Consider the following 13497-nt stretch of genomic DNA (forward strand, 5'->3'; position numbering starts at 1 on the left):
CTCTGAAAAAGGAGACATCAATGCACAGATGTAGTAAAATCCAAGCACTACTTCCACAAGACATTAATCAGTCTATATATGTAGTCTCAAAAATAATGTGGCCTTGTAATTCGAATTTGATTAGAAAAAAAATGGTATTATAGCATCATCCTCTCTTCAGAGATGCACAAAGCAAAAGCAGACAAGGCCTAGAACATATTTAGTTAGCAACTCACTTTGTCTTACCTAAATAGGATTAAATAGTTTATATACACTAAAACAAACAAACAAAAACAACCCACACAACACCCCTTCTTACTCTCAGCACTGAATACAGTAATAGTCACCTGAATAGATACACAGGAATATAGCAAGAGAGAGCTTGGCTGACACCCCCAAGTCCACCAAAATAACCAGACCAACAAATAAGACAAATCTATTTGACAGAAGGATTTGGTTCTCTTTTTGGTAGTTTCTTTTAACTTCAAAACAAAACAACAACAAAAACCCAGCTGTATTAGAATCAAAGAATCAAGCTCAAGATAGTCACAAAAAATAAATGATGTATTTTTCCTCCATAGATCAACACTATAACAAACGCAAGACAATTGTATCAAAGTTCAGTGTCCAGATTTTTTTTTCGTAATACAAAAAAGAGATACTGCAATTACTTTACTGCTCAAGAATTTCCTTGTTCAAGCTGCTGAATTCTTCTCTCATTGAAGTTTTGTCAGTAACTTTCTTTAAACTACAACGTACAAAGAATTCTTTATCAACCTCATCTTATCTAAAGCTCTTCTTTTGTTCTAGAGAGTTTTGTTGCATGCTCCTCTATAAATTTACTCAAATGCTCTAAATCTCTGTCACCACCTTCAAATTTAATAGGATTGTTCTTCTTGTCCCTTGGAGCAAAGTAGATGGTAGGGAATCCTTCCACTTTGTAGTGATCATTTGTCACATCGTTGGCAGTAGCATCCATCTTGGCTATGACTAGATTTTTCTCATTCTTGTATTTTTTGCCTAGCTCAGTATACACTGGTTCTAGTTTCTTGCAGTGTCCACACCATGGGGCATAGAACTCTATGAGAACATCATTCTTTGGATCCATTACTATGGTATCAAAAGTTTTACCCACTACCACTTTCACAGGCCCTTTGTTATTTTTTGGCACTGGCTGTGACTTCACAATAGGCTTCAGTTTTCCTAGGAGAAAGGATAACACACACCATTGTTAGTTACAGTTAGAGCAATCCTTGTATTTCCACTAAGAAAAAAGGGCAGAAGTACATCCTCACATCAAAGAAAAGCACTGCACTAGTAATAAATCTCACCTCTGCAGGAAACACTGGCTAGCTTGCTGATGACTTTTAGTACAGTGATCTTGTGAAACAGAGACAAGTTGCTTCACAGTAGCTTAGAAGCTTTCTTCCTCTGCTCACAGGTATCCAGCTATAATGTGTTTGACAGTGATTTATGTATTACAGTAGCCATGAATACGAATAATCACCTGACACTTCAAAGACAAGAACATTTTAGGCTTGCCAAACATGTTTGGTGTTAAAATACTGCTAGATGCCACAGCGCAGTTTAAACAGCAAAGTTAATGAAGTGAGGTTAAAGAATAAAAGGGGAGGCAAAGAATATCCAATAAGATTTAAGCCACAGAGCATTATAGGATTTCACATATAATTTCACTGCAGCCATAACAACAGAAGAATCTCCACTGAGGGAAGAAGTAAAGCAAATGGCTCCTTAGAAGAAGAAAACAAAATAAAAACAATCCTTTACCTTTTTTGAATGCCAGCACAAACTGCCTGAGGGCATCAGAGTCAAACTCTTCTGGCTCCATGGCATATTTCTTGCCACCTTCATCCAGAATGGCAACATTTACATCCTCTCCACTCTCAAGCAGACCTAGATCCTTTATTTCAGAAGAATAATCTTCCTCGTCAGAAACAGCAAACACATATTCAGGGAAGTCCTTGGCTACTTCTAGGACTTTGCCTCTCCAGTACTGGGTAGCTGAAGAACCAGAACACAGCAGGATTAGTAATTTCTAGTTACTTATTGCTTGTTTCTTTCTAAAACAGAAGAACTGAGAACTTAACTTACCAACACGATAGTCAAAACTAAAGTCAACAGTATAATAGACAACCACTAGAGGACGCTTAGCATATCTTTTAGCATCATTGGAAGGCTTGCGATGACCAACTAGAGGCAAAGCATGTTTCACTACATGCTCTTTGATCTCTGACTCACTTGTAGAATACTGCTTTAAAAAAAAAAAAAGGGTGACAAGACATCATGTAAGCGGTGATTCTGTTACACAGTACTGGAAACTAGTACCGGTACATACATGAATAAGGAAGGGACATGTTATAAGCAATGCCTGCATCACATGCTTACTCACTTTAAGATCCAAAACGTACATCTTGGGCTCATGCTTTGATTGAAACTTTTCCGGCTGCATGACAACCAATTTTCCAGGAGATACTTTCAATAGTTTTGCAATCTCGCTGCTGAAGGTGTGATGGAACTTGTAATCTTCTCTTAAACTGTTAGCTAAAAGATTAAAATTAATGACAATGAAAAATCACTAAGAACTGAATTGATGGCTTTCAACCAAAATCTTCATACTGCAAGGACAGTCACTCACACAGGCATGGAACAACTCAGGGTCTTAGAGAACAGCTCTTGCCCCCAAACAGGGTGAGAAAACATTTTGAGAAGCACTGTTTGAATGCTATTCAACTGCTTATCTACTTGATGATTTAGAATAAGTATTCAAAAGCACTGAACAGCTTCCAAAACATACACAGTGAAGCAGCTGCTTTTTTCAGTCACCTACTCTTTGGCTTTCTTCCAAATAAGAGTAGAGCTAGAAAGAAACTCAGGAAGTCACCTAGTCAATCCATTTCCTTTGGGGCTACCTGGGAGACAGCTTTGTATCTTTCCATGCTGGAGCAGCCAGATGAAAACAACATCAGAAGCAAGCATAACCACAGAATTTGCTGTTAGTACTCTTAAGGATCAAACAGAAACCAAGAATGGCTGTATGTAGTTCAATCACGTGAGACACAGACACTGATTAGAGTGCACTTTCAGTACTTTTCACTGGAAGCAAACATCGTTGACATGTTAAAAACTGTTAGTCAAGTTAAAGTGCTTTTTAAGAATAAGCATTGCTAGGAAGGGTCTAGCTAAAGTCATTCAGAGATGGATAATGATCCTTTCTTCAAGTCCCCCCAGCTCAAACAAGCTCAGCAGAGTCCAGCCTTCACAGTGGTCAAGTATAAAACCAGCAAAAGCAGATGGTATACCTAGCAAGACATTTTGATCTGTTCCTCAGCTAAGAATTTTCCCTTCTCTCTAGGTCACGCATTTTTAGGGACACCACATCAAGTGTATATTATTTCCTGTGACTTCAGCTACATACACAAGATCTAGTACGAGGGTTTATCCCCTTTGAGAAGAAGTGGAAGATCACCCCTCAGTCTCTTTCTTCCTTTTCTCTTTTTAAACTCCCCTTACTGAATTCAGAGAATAAATAAAGGAACTTTTCATGCCCAAAACTTTGAGCAACAAGGCTCAACAAAATACACTTCTAATATTTTAAACCATGCATTACCTGCTTCCTGGTAGAGCTGATAGACTTCATCAGTTTCTCCACTAAAAACACCAATGATAATGACATCATCTCCATCCTTCAGAAATTCCTGTACCTGCTTCGTAGCCTGAATCTGTTTAGATGGAGGACCAGCCTGTTCAATCATGTAGTCGACAATACCTGTTAGACAAATCCACATTCAAGAAGTTACTTAGATGTTTATTAAACTGAAAGGTTCAGGCACTTTCTCTGTAGAAAAGCTTAACAGTATATTTCACATTGTCACCTTCATTTCTGTGTAATCTCTCCAAAATAACCAACAAAGTTAAGAAGAAAATGGTCAATCTTTAAATGCTCCAGTTCTGGGTATTCTTTTAGGTTGGTTTCAGGAATTCTAGTTATGTCAGCTGGCCTTTCAAGTAAACCACCTTTCTGAAGTTTTAGACCCTTCACTGTCTCATGACCCTGCTATGAGACAGTATGACACATGGTTATTCCTAATTTTTCCTCTCACATTACAAGCTAGCATCGAGCACCTCAGCAGCCCTTACAGGGCATTCAAGTGCAACTAATGGCTGCCCATTTAATCATACTGCCTGCTTCCATATTTAAATTTTTTGTATTAAAAGGAACTTATTAAGGAGCATAAGGTGATGTTACAGAGATGAAACAACTTTATACTGATGGTATATGTAGGTACAAGACCATGTTTTTTCAGGTTCCCCATGCTATTCTTATGAACACATTTGTATGCTCCATACACCTATACATTTGTAGTCAAGCCTTTAAAAAGATCAAGAATTGCAATACCGTATTTCTCTCGTGGACCACTGTAGTCATAAGGTTTGCCTTTGCGAAAGATTTTCAGAGTTGGATAGCCAGTAACATCAAACTTCTTTGCAAGCTCAGTTTCAGCAGTGGCATCAACTTTAGCCAGAGGAATGGGAGGTGTGCGCTTGCTGAGCTCCTGGGCGGCCTTCTCATATTCTGGAGCAAGCCTTTTGCAGTGTCCACACCTAAGGAAGTAGGAGGGTGGAGGACAGTTTTAATAAGTCAGATCCTGCTAGCTACCTTCTACCTCTGCAGTGGATGAGCTGCAAGCCTCTTCAGAAGATTCAAAAGAGGCATAATAGCACAACAGCTTCACCAAATGTATTCAGAACAAGTGCACTAGGAAAGCAGAGGCAACTGCCTTCTTGCTTACCATGGAGCATAGAATTCCACTAGAATTATGTCAGCATCTTTCACGACATCATCAAAATTATCCTGGGTCAATACCAGAGTAGCTTCTGGTGGAGGGGTCCAATTGGGGTCAGAAATCTCCTTGACTTTGGCCACAATTGCTGAAAAACAGTTCGACAGCTCAAAGCGTGCACTATCACTTCTGTAGTATATCAAATGCAACAACTGATATCAAATTATTACATGAATTATTAGCAAATTACTACATGAATTCCATTCTAAGCAGACAGAAAAAGCAGTTTTTCTTTCTGACTGAAATGAAGCTGAACACATTCATTGAGAAATATGTGGTTTTATATCCACTGTCAGTTTACAGACCTGCTGTTTCCTACAGGTCAATCCCTCAACAAGCACGACAATACCTCTTACTGTAATCAAGTCATTATTCAGGACATCTTCCATGACTAAGAGCACCACCCACTACCAACAAAACTGTCCTCTAGCACACAGGCTTTAGAAGGCAAAATTTCAGCCTTCATAATATTGTTCTACTTAAGATAATGGAACTTGAAATTCAAGTCCTTGATAATAACCCCTTCAAGCAGCAAGACCATACACTTCTTTGCTTTGTTACAAAGAACTGCAAAGGACCAATGCTTACCATCTTCTGTTCGAGAACCATCATAGTCAACAGGCTGGCCTTTTTTCAGGATTTTAATGGTTGGGTAACCACTGACATCAAAACGACTTGCTAGTGCAGTGGCTGCAGTAGCATCAATTTTGGCAACTGGAATAGGAGGGTCATTTTCCTTCAGGGTTTTAGCTATCTTTTCATACTCAGGAGCAAACTGCTTGCAATGCCCACACCTGTCAAAGGAATACACATGTAGATATACAAATGCAAGACAGACATGGAGGAGTATTTTGCTATTCTGCATTTCCAGAAGGCCTTCTGCCAGATGTTCACATCATCAACCTAACACTATTTGCCTTGCTGTATTTTCAGATCTGGGAAAAAAGGGGGGGGGGGGGGGGAGGGGGAAGGTCAGGGAGGCATGATGGTGGTGTGAGGGCAAGAGAAATTATAGCCAGGTACCATTTGTACAAATCCCAACCTTTTCTTTTTCCACTCCTCATTCAAAAGATTCTAAGTTTCAAAGCCACTGTAAAAGAAAAAAATTAGTAACTACTTTTACAAAGTTGCAAACCTTGTACTGTGCTTCTCCTCCCTGCCCCCAGATACCATCTCACTCAAGACTTCAGCCTCTCACTAGTCTGGGTTCATCTTCTCTACTAGATATCCTAAATTCAAACTAAAGAGGAAAATGTACCAGAAGTTAATTGGGCCTTAATGAATCCTCACCTCACACCCACCCTGGTATCAGAGCACCTGCTCTATTCAGAACTCTCCGGGAAGAGCAGAAGCTATTGCTGAAGAAGCTGGCACAACAGGGGTATCAGCATACAAAGTGAATATAGTTTGATAAACTGGAGACAAAGGAAAACAAAATAGAAACTAGCATGTAACAGCCTGTATTCTTTAGTCTCTCAACTGGCAGGAGGGAGTGTAGAAGAAAAAAAAGAAAAGATACTAGTTTGTGATGGTTACACATCCTTATACTAAGTTTCACATTCAGTTTTCATGCTAGCAAACTACAACTACCAAACAGGGACAGAGTTCTGCATGATGAGACTGGTATTAACTAAAACCAAAGTCTGCTTCAAGCAACAACATCTTCCATTCAAACACCAGCACAAACTAATCACCTTGACTGCAAACATTTACCCTTGCTTTTTCCTTTAATAATCCTATTACTTTTGCCCATAAGACTTCAAGAGAAGATGCATTCTGCCTAAAAGTCTTTATATCTTTGTACCATGATAGCACCCCATAATACTCTGGTGTTATTCAGTGGACACCAGTACAACAGCAGTACACAAGGTACTACTCAAACTAGTAATATGAAGGAGCAATGTCCTCACATCATGACATCCTTCCAACAAGGATGTAGACTCCAACTTTTGAAGGACAACTTTCTAGCTAGGGAAGCTTTCTCCATTTATATGAGCGCACAAGTTTCTGGTAGGCCAACAGGACAAGATAGCAAGCTGCCAAGTCACATCACACGGCCTTCCTGGGGCTGACTGAGATCATCTCTATTCTCCAACAGGTACAGAGCAGAGATACAGCCAGGACAGCACTGCCCTTGGTGCAGGAGCCCTCAGCACATATGATGCAAGTCTTTTCCAACCTTGGTGATTCTATGACTCTGAATGATCTCTAAGACACTTGCGGTGACAGACACGTGCTCTTATGGTACAGGAGCAAGGGGACCTCCAGAACCATTTATTGCCCTGAAAAACAGCACAGTACAGCACTACTCCTATACAAGTTGTTAGAACTAGTCATAATCCAAATATCTGCTTTTAACACAGCAGTTGGCTAATGTGAAAAAATGCCATCAAGAATTTTTCTCTCCTTAAAACCATTCCAATACAGACAACTGGGAAAAAAGTAGAAACAAACAAGCAACTATTTCTACCTCAAAATCAACAAACTCCCAAGCTCATTTTCTAGGATTGCATATTGCAGAAGAAGCTCCTAGCACCCATCTCTGCACTTAAGGAGGTATCACAGACTGCGAACCCACCATGGTGCATAGAACTCCAGGAGCACAGTGTCCTTGTCTGCGGTAAAGGTGTCAAAGTTTGCATCATTCAAGACTAACACATCATTTTCTTCTTTAACTTCAGAGTTATCATCATCATCATCATCTTCTTCTTCTTCATCATCATCACCATCAACTTCTTGTGTAACAGATTCTGGAAAAGTAAAATGTAAAAATATCAGTACAGATTAGGTTATGTGAAGTTTAATGTTAAAATACATCTATCAGATTAAGTATACTTCATAGTTAGAAAAAGAAAGTAACAAAACAGGTTAATTCCTCTTTCAAGTATGACAGCTGCCCAAGTCTACAAAGTAACTGGACTCAGGTGTTTGACCTGCCCCATTTCATTTCCACACATGCTCTTCCAGCTTCACCCAAGTCTCAGTCATATTTTGATCTTCAAAACAAGTTAAAAGAGATACAGGGAAAATTAATCCATTCCAACCTATGCAACATTTGCTACTAAATTATGTTGGTATCTTGCTGATACATGGGGAAGCAGGGCACCATATATGTTTCCTTGGGCAAGACAGGCAGAGTCCACATCCAATTTCAAACAACTCAACAGAGTGCAAGATAGCAACATCATCACAGAGCACCCCCAAAACTCCAACCCAACATGTGTGGAGACGTGAGGTGCCCTTCTGAAACAAAATGGAGTCAGAACTGCCTTCAGGAACTTCAGGGGTGGCCTCTGGCTTAAGACCACCATTCCAAAATAAGCAAGTGTCTTCTCCAAAGGCCTAATTAGAGAAAAGCAAGGTTTATGCAAGAAATCTGGTGCCAAGACACATCAACCAGTTCAGTCTGCCTTGACTTGGAAGTTGAGACTGTTTCTCTAACATTTGATCATTCACATCTTCTAAAGATTTTTGTCAAAACCACTATGATTATAGTCAAATTTAAGTGAATGGTTTAAAGGAATTTCAGTCAGAGCAAAAGTGATGAAAGTGCCTTATCCCTAATATAAACCATATGTCATTGAAACTAAGGACCTTTTAACCAATGGAAGCTCCAGCAATTAAAAAGGTACAATGAAAATTGAAGTTTCATTGTTCAAAACAGTACATTATGTACATAAGTATGGTTTGCTTTTGACTAAGTTGTCTACTGCCTACTGCAGTCAGCCATGTCAATGTACATGCAGTTTACTTGTTCAGGACAAGAATGCTGAAAATACTTCTGATTTTACCTAGAATTTGAAATGCAAGAATTAGAAGTGTGTAATATCCACTGAGAAGGTACAAGCAATAAAAAGGAAGAATTTCCAGCCTATTCGCAGGCCAAGAGCAAACCACAGCAACAAACTCACCATAGACATTAAACTTCACGTACCATTAACTAGAGCAAACATTTTTCCATGAAAAAAATAATAAAAACATAAAACAATACACTCCTGCAGAAGATATGCTTATTTTAATTTGAATGCAACTTCATATCACACTAAAATATTAAAGTCTGATGAGGTGAGAGATCACAGGAGATCATTTATCACACAACAGAAGTCACTTGGATCAAGTTTCTCAGCAACTATTATTGTTTTATCTGATTGAAGCTAAACTTTACAAGTGGACAACAGCTTCTGTGTTGCTGTCTCCGAACAGTTGCAGGGAAGGATTAAGCTTCCAGAGAGAACTACCAGGGCATTCATTTACACTTGGGAACATCATGGTAGAAAAGCCAGTTTTTCGGGGGGTTCAAGCAGTCAAAACTTCCACTAACAGTGCTCCATGGTTCTGAGAGACATTTCACCACAGGATGTCCAAGGTTGGTCTGTGCCTGAACTCCCTCCCAGTGAGCCGTACCATGCCTATTGCTCTTCAAAGGAAAGCATGTCAGACTTGATTTTTACTGACAAAGAAATCTGAGCAGAATTTGTTAGTCAATTCTGCTCATGCAGCTCTGAATCTAACCATCAGGCTGATAATCTTTTTTTCTGCTCACAGTGTTAACCCTCCTTCCCTCATGAGAAGGCCCACTGCTGTAACAGCAACATACACTCAGAGTCTGGAAAAGCAACAAAGATTCTGCACAGGTGAAGTGCTAAACCACAAGATCTAACATATACCACTGAAGTAATTTTGTATCTTTCAATGGAAGTAGCTGTGTGTGCCAACATGAAGCTTTTTTGACAGAAAAATTTAGGTCACTACACACAATATACACAAGCACTTTCTCCTCCTGAAGGAGGGAGGCATGGAACAGCAGGACTCCAGTCTGCCTCTTGCTGAAGCAGCGCACACATTTCTGGGAAGCCCACAAACTCATCCCCCTGGAATCTACAGCTTCACCAACACCTACAGCCACCTGAGCTACACCTAATGCTAGCGTCAGGACTGAAGCTCTGCTTGAACTACCTGAGGAGGTAAGGGGTGCTGGGACATCCTTCATTAAGGAACTTTACTCAGCGTTAATGATTTATATTTTTTTAGGAGAACTGTCACAGAATGAGCAAATGACACCTGATATGGCAGAAGTAGTGTGCTAATATTTGTATGACACAGCTCATGAAAATAAAGCAGCTGCATGCAATGAAGTATTTGTGTTTCTTAAAGCTATATGCAAAGGAGATGGTCAAAGCAACAAAGCAACAATATATATATATATAAAATAAAGCTGACACCCATTATAAAACTTCACATATGTGGTGCTGATTGGCAGGCCCTTTTCAGGATGATGGGTCACTCTGAAACTAACCCACATGCTTGGCTTCACTGAACTTTTCAACACTTAGTGAAAATCTGGCCTAGTAGTTTTTTCCTCAAGTGAAATGGTTCCTGTATGAAAGAGCTGCATTTAAACTTCACTGACTTTTGGATTCTGCCTGAGTTTCCTTTAAGAAGGGCATTATTGCATCTGCTAGTCTGAGCACAGCTAGGTGAACTCCATTTCAGAAAAACACAAGTTAAGATATTTAATGTACTGCCAGGTGATTCAAAAAGCCTTCTCATAAAAGCAACCTTCCTCTATCTTTCCTGTAGTCGATTGATTGTATGTTCCCTTCTTTTTCCTTCATGTGTATGCAAAGGGTGTAGCAGTCATGACCAGCCTACCATCAGCTCTAGCCTAGTCTTTCTGTGAGCATATTTACTGTACTGCCCTAGTCAAAGTTCATTCCCCGTGATCATCGCGCAACAAGATTGGCTTCATCTGAATTTTGGAACTCCTGAAAATTCACTTCACATAAAGCTACTGCTTCATACCAAGTAAATGCATTGTTGTTTCACACGAGCCTGCATTCCAAATGCAAACACCGGAAGTGCTATCCACGCGTTTTAACAGCAAGGCATTTAAAGTCCAGCTCAGGATCTGTATGCAGTTGATACACAGCATAGAAATACAAAAACGACTCCAGTCGTGCAATGATTAGCGATCAGTATGAGCAAAGGAGCGAATCCCCGCGCCTGCAATCCCGCGACGCCGCGTGAGAGGGCCGGCAGGCAGCACGAGCGGCAACCCTGCCCGAGGAGCAGCGGTACTGGCCAGGGGCCCACGCAACCTGCGCGGGGCACAGAGGGTCAGGAGAGCGGTGCAGCTTACAGGGAAGAAACAAGCACACAATTGATTCCTGAGAATAGCTTTTGCTGCTGTCGTTCCAAGCCAGAAAGCTCAGTGCGTTGCTGCAGATGCAGTACCCCGGACAAGCTTTTACCCCTCATATACCAGGCTAGGCCTGAAAGCGTACCGCAGAGGGGGGGAACACGATACGAACGTGTTCCTGCAGGCGCCTGGCCGCTCGTTGAGCTGCTGGCAACGCCAGGAGAGCACAGCCCAGCCTTCCTACTGTACTCTTAGCAGGGCTGGCGCGGGAAGCAAACCGGAAGTAAAGCCCCCCACAGCTCATGGGAGGGATGCTTAATGCAAAAACCAAGTATGTCCCTTCCACATACCGGCACTCAACTAAATCCAGAGGAACTTCCTTTCAGCTAGTTTTGGGCAAGAAGAAACAAGTATCGGCGAAATCCAAAGACAACACGGAGGAACACAAAAACACAACTACCAACAAACCGACTGAAAAAGAAAGCCTTCCAGAGCGGCAGAGCCACTCTGCACGGTGGGTGAGGCAGACGCTGCTTCAGACGAGGCAGCGTGCGACTAGCAGCCGCGCGTCCTGCACTCAGAAAAGACGTGCAAGACAGGCTGTGCGGCAAGGACAGGAGCACTCCGCCAGCATCAGCTCTTCCAAGGAAGGCAGTCAAGTGCTGGGCTACACCGAGAGATAGCGGCCCCTGCTCCCCCGGCGGCCTCCGCCCTACCCAGCTCCCGGCTGGGTCCCAGCGCCACTCCCGCTGTTCGCTCACCTCTGCCGTCCTCCTGCGCCACCAACACGGCCAGCTGGGCCATCCCCAGCAGCAACAGCAGTACCCACAGCCCGCGCTGCCTCATCTCGCCACACGCAAAACAACGCAACTCCACTCCGACCCCCCACGACCTGACACCCTCCGATTCACTGCAGCCTCGGGGTAAAGCCAAGCGCCTGCTCTGAGGTGCCTCCTCCTCATTGGCTGCCCGCGGGCCGCCAACCGCCGTCCGCCACGAGCAGCGGGCGCAGCCGTGCTCCAAGCGGCGACAGGGGAGGGGCGGGACTTCGAGGGGCCGGGACGCAGCACTGACGCTCGGGATTGGCGAGTACTGCAAGGGGCGGAAGCAAGGGACAGCGGAGGGGAGGGGAGGGGAGGGGAGGGGAGGGGAGGGGAGGGGAGGGGAGGGGAGGGGAGGTAGCCTCTGAGGAGACGCCGCGTGCTCGGGTGTTGTGTGCGGAGCCGCAGGGTGAGTGCCGCCTACGGGAAGAAGGGCGGCGGTGCAGCTGGGTGGTCGGTCGGCCAGTTTGGCAACGTACTTGGACAAATCAGTGCTGTTTTAAAGTTATTTAACAATTATTTTTTCATTATCAGAGCTTCTGATCCCTGAGCAGGTGGCATATAAGGCAGGCTAAATTTGGTATGCAGCAGTTGTACTGTAAAGTGGTAATAATATGTAATGATAAATAATTGTCTTCAGCAACTCAAAGTGCAAGCTTGTAATATGAAAACTGCGATGTTAAGGACTGAGGAGATGTTGTATTACTCTGAAGGACTACTGATGCATCTAGGTTGCCATTCAGCATTTGTCTGTAGCAAACAGTTTGAGAAAGGACATTAATACCCTACTTTGTTTTTCAATAATGAGTTACAGTACAGGGGTCAGTTTTGACCCTCAACCCAGCAGTCAAACAAGTTTGTTAGAAATACTGTAGCTGATGCAGAAACAACTTTTCAAATTATCAGTGAATCGCTACAGTCAGAGGGGATCTTTTGTGAGACCTGTTCTGAAAAGGTATTTGGATCCCACCTGATTTTGGTATTTATAAAAACAAACAACTTGTTGAAATTTTGTTTTCCTAACATAGATATGCAGTAATATGATAGTCAGATTGGGCAATGTTTTGCATAGGAAAAACTAAGATAATGGAAAGTCATTATTTAGAGGATGCTTACTGTTTGGTTAACGCAACCATTTAACTGAATGTTGTGTTTGTGTGTGAAATATTTATTGCCTTCCTTGTCTGGGTTTGTTGGAAAAAGAGTAGCTATTGTAATCAATTTATCCCAACACAGTGGATATCATCCTCTGGACAGCTGAGCTGTCAGGACTGAGGTGCTCTGTCAGGCCTGGCATTGTTTGGACAATGTAAAAAAAAGCTTGCAGAAAAAATAAGCGTGTAAATTGGAGAAGTGGTGGGGCTATCACTTTAGTCTGTTAGAATGGGAAATATATGATTATTAAATATTTTAATTAGTCAAATAGTTAAAAATAATTAGTTTAAATTAAATAGCTAATACTTATAGTTCTTTTGTGATGGCTGAGTTCTATGGTGATTGCATTTTATCTCTATGCTTGTTAACCAAGTTGAAAAATGAAATCAGTGGGTTTGCTGGACGCTCAAGATGTGAAGCACCATCATCAAGCTAGACAGTGAATAAGGCAGTACAGATAGTACAAATATAGTGTTGGGAGTTGTTTGAACTGTATCTGCAAGACAGAAACCCTATAGCCCCTGTTCACACAAGGGTAGTC

General features: G+C 41.8%; 1 protein-coding gene across 2 annotated transcripts; it reads right to left on the reverse strand.

The window, feature by feature from the left end:
- Positions 1-414: 414 nt before the first annotated feature.
- On the reverse strand, positions 415-11924 carry PDIA4 (protein disulfide isomerase family A member 4). 2 transcript variants are annotated; one of them, NM_001006370.2, is made up of 10 exons: positions 11742-11924; positions 7420-7591; positions 5430-5635; positions 4791-4929; positions 4397-4602; positions 3608-3766; positions 2390-2541; positions 2092-2248; positions 1768-2001; positions 415-1182 (listed from the first exon to the last, which is right to left on the reverse strand). In NM_001006370.2, the coding sequence occupies exons 1-10, from the start codon at positions 11824-11826 to the stop codon at positions 767-769; spliced, it is 1926 nt and encodes a 641-aa protein (NP_001006370.2). In that variant the 5' UTR covers positions 11827-11924; the 3' UTR covers positions 415-766. The 2 variants fall into 2 exon arrangements, with proteins under 2 accessions (NP_001006370.2, XP_015131335.2); XM_015275849.4 differs by having other exon boundaries at positions 523-1182; positions 2092-2251.
- Between the last annotated feature and the right edge of the window lie 1573 nt (positions 11925-13497).

The sequence above is a fragment of the Gallus gallus genome, chromosome 2 (genome assembly GCF_016699485.2).
Source record: "Gallus gallus isolate bGalGal1 chromosome 2, bGalGal1.mat.broiler.GRCg7b, whole genome shotgun sequence".
NCBI classification, from domain to species: Eukaryota; Metazoa; Chordata; class Aves; order Galliformes; family Phasianidae; genus Gallus; species Gallus gallus.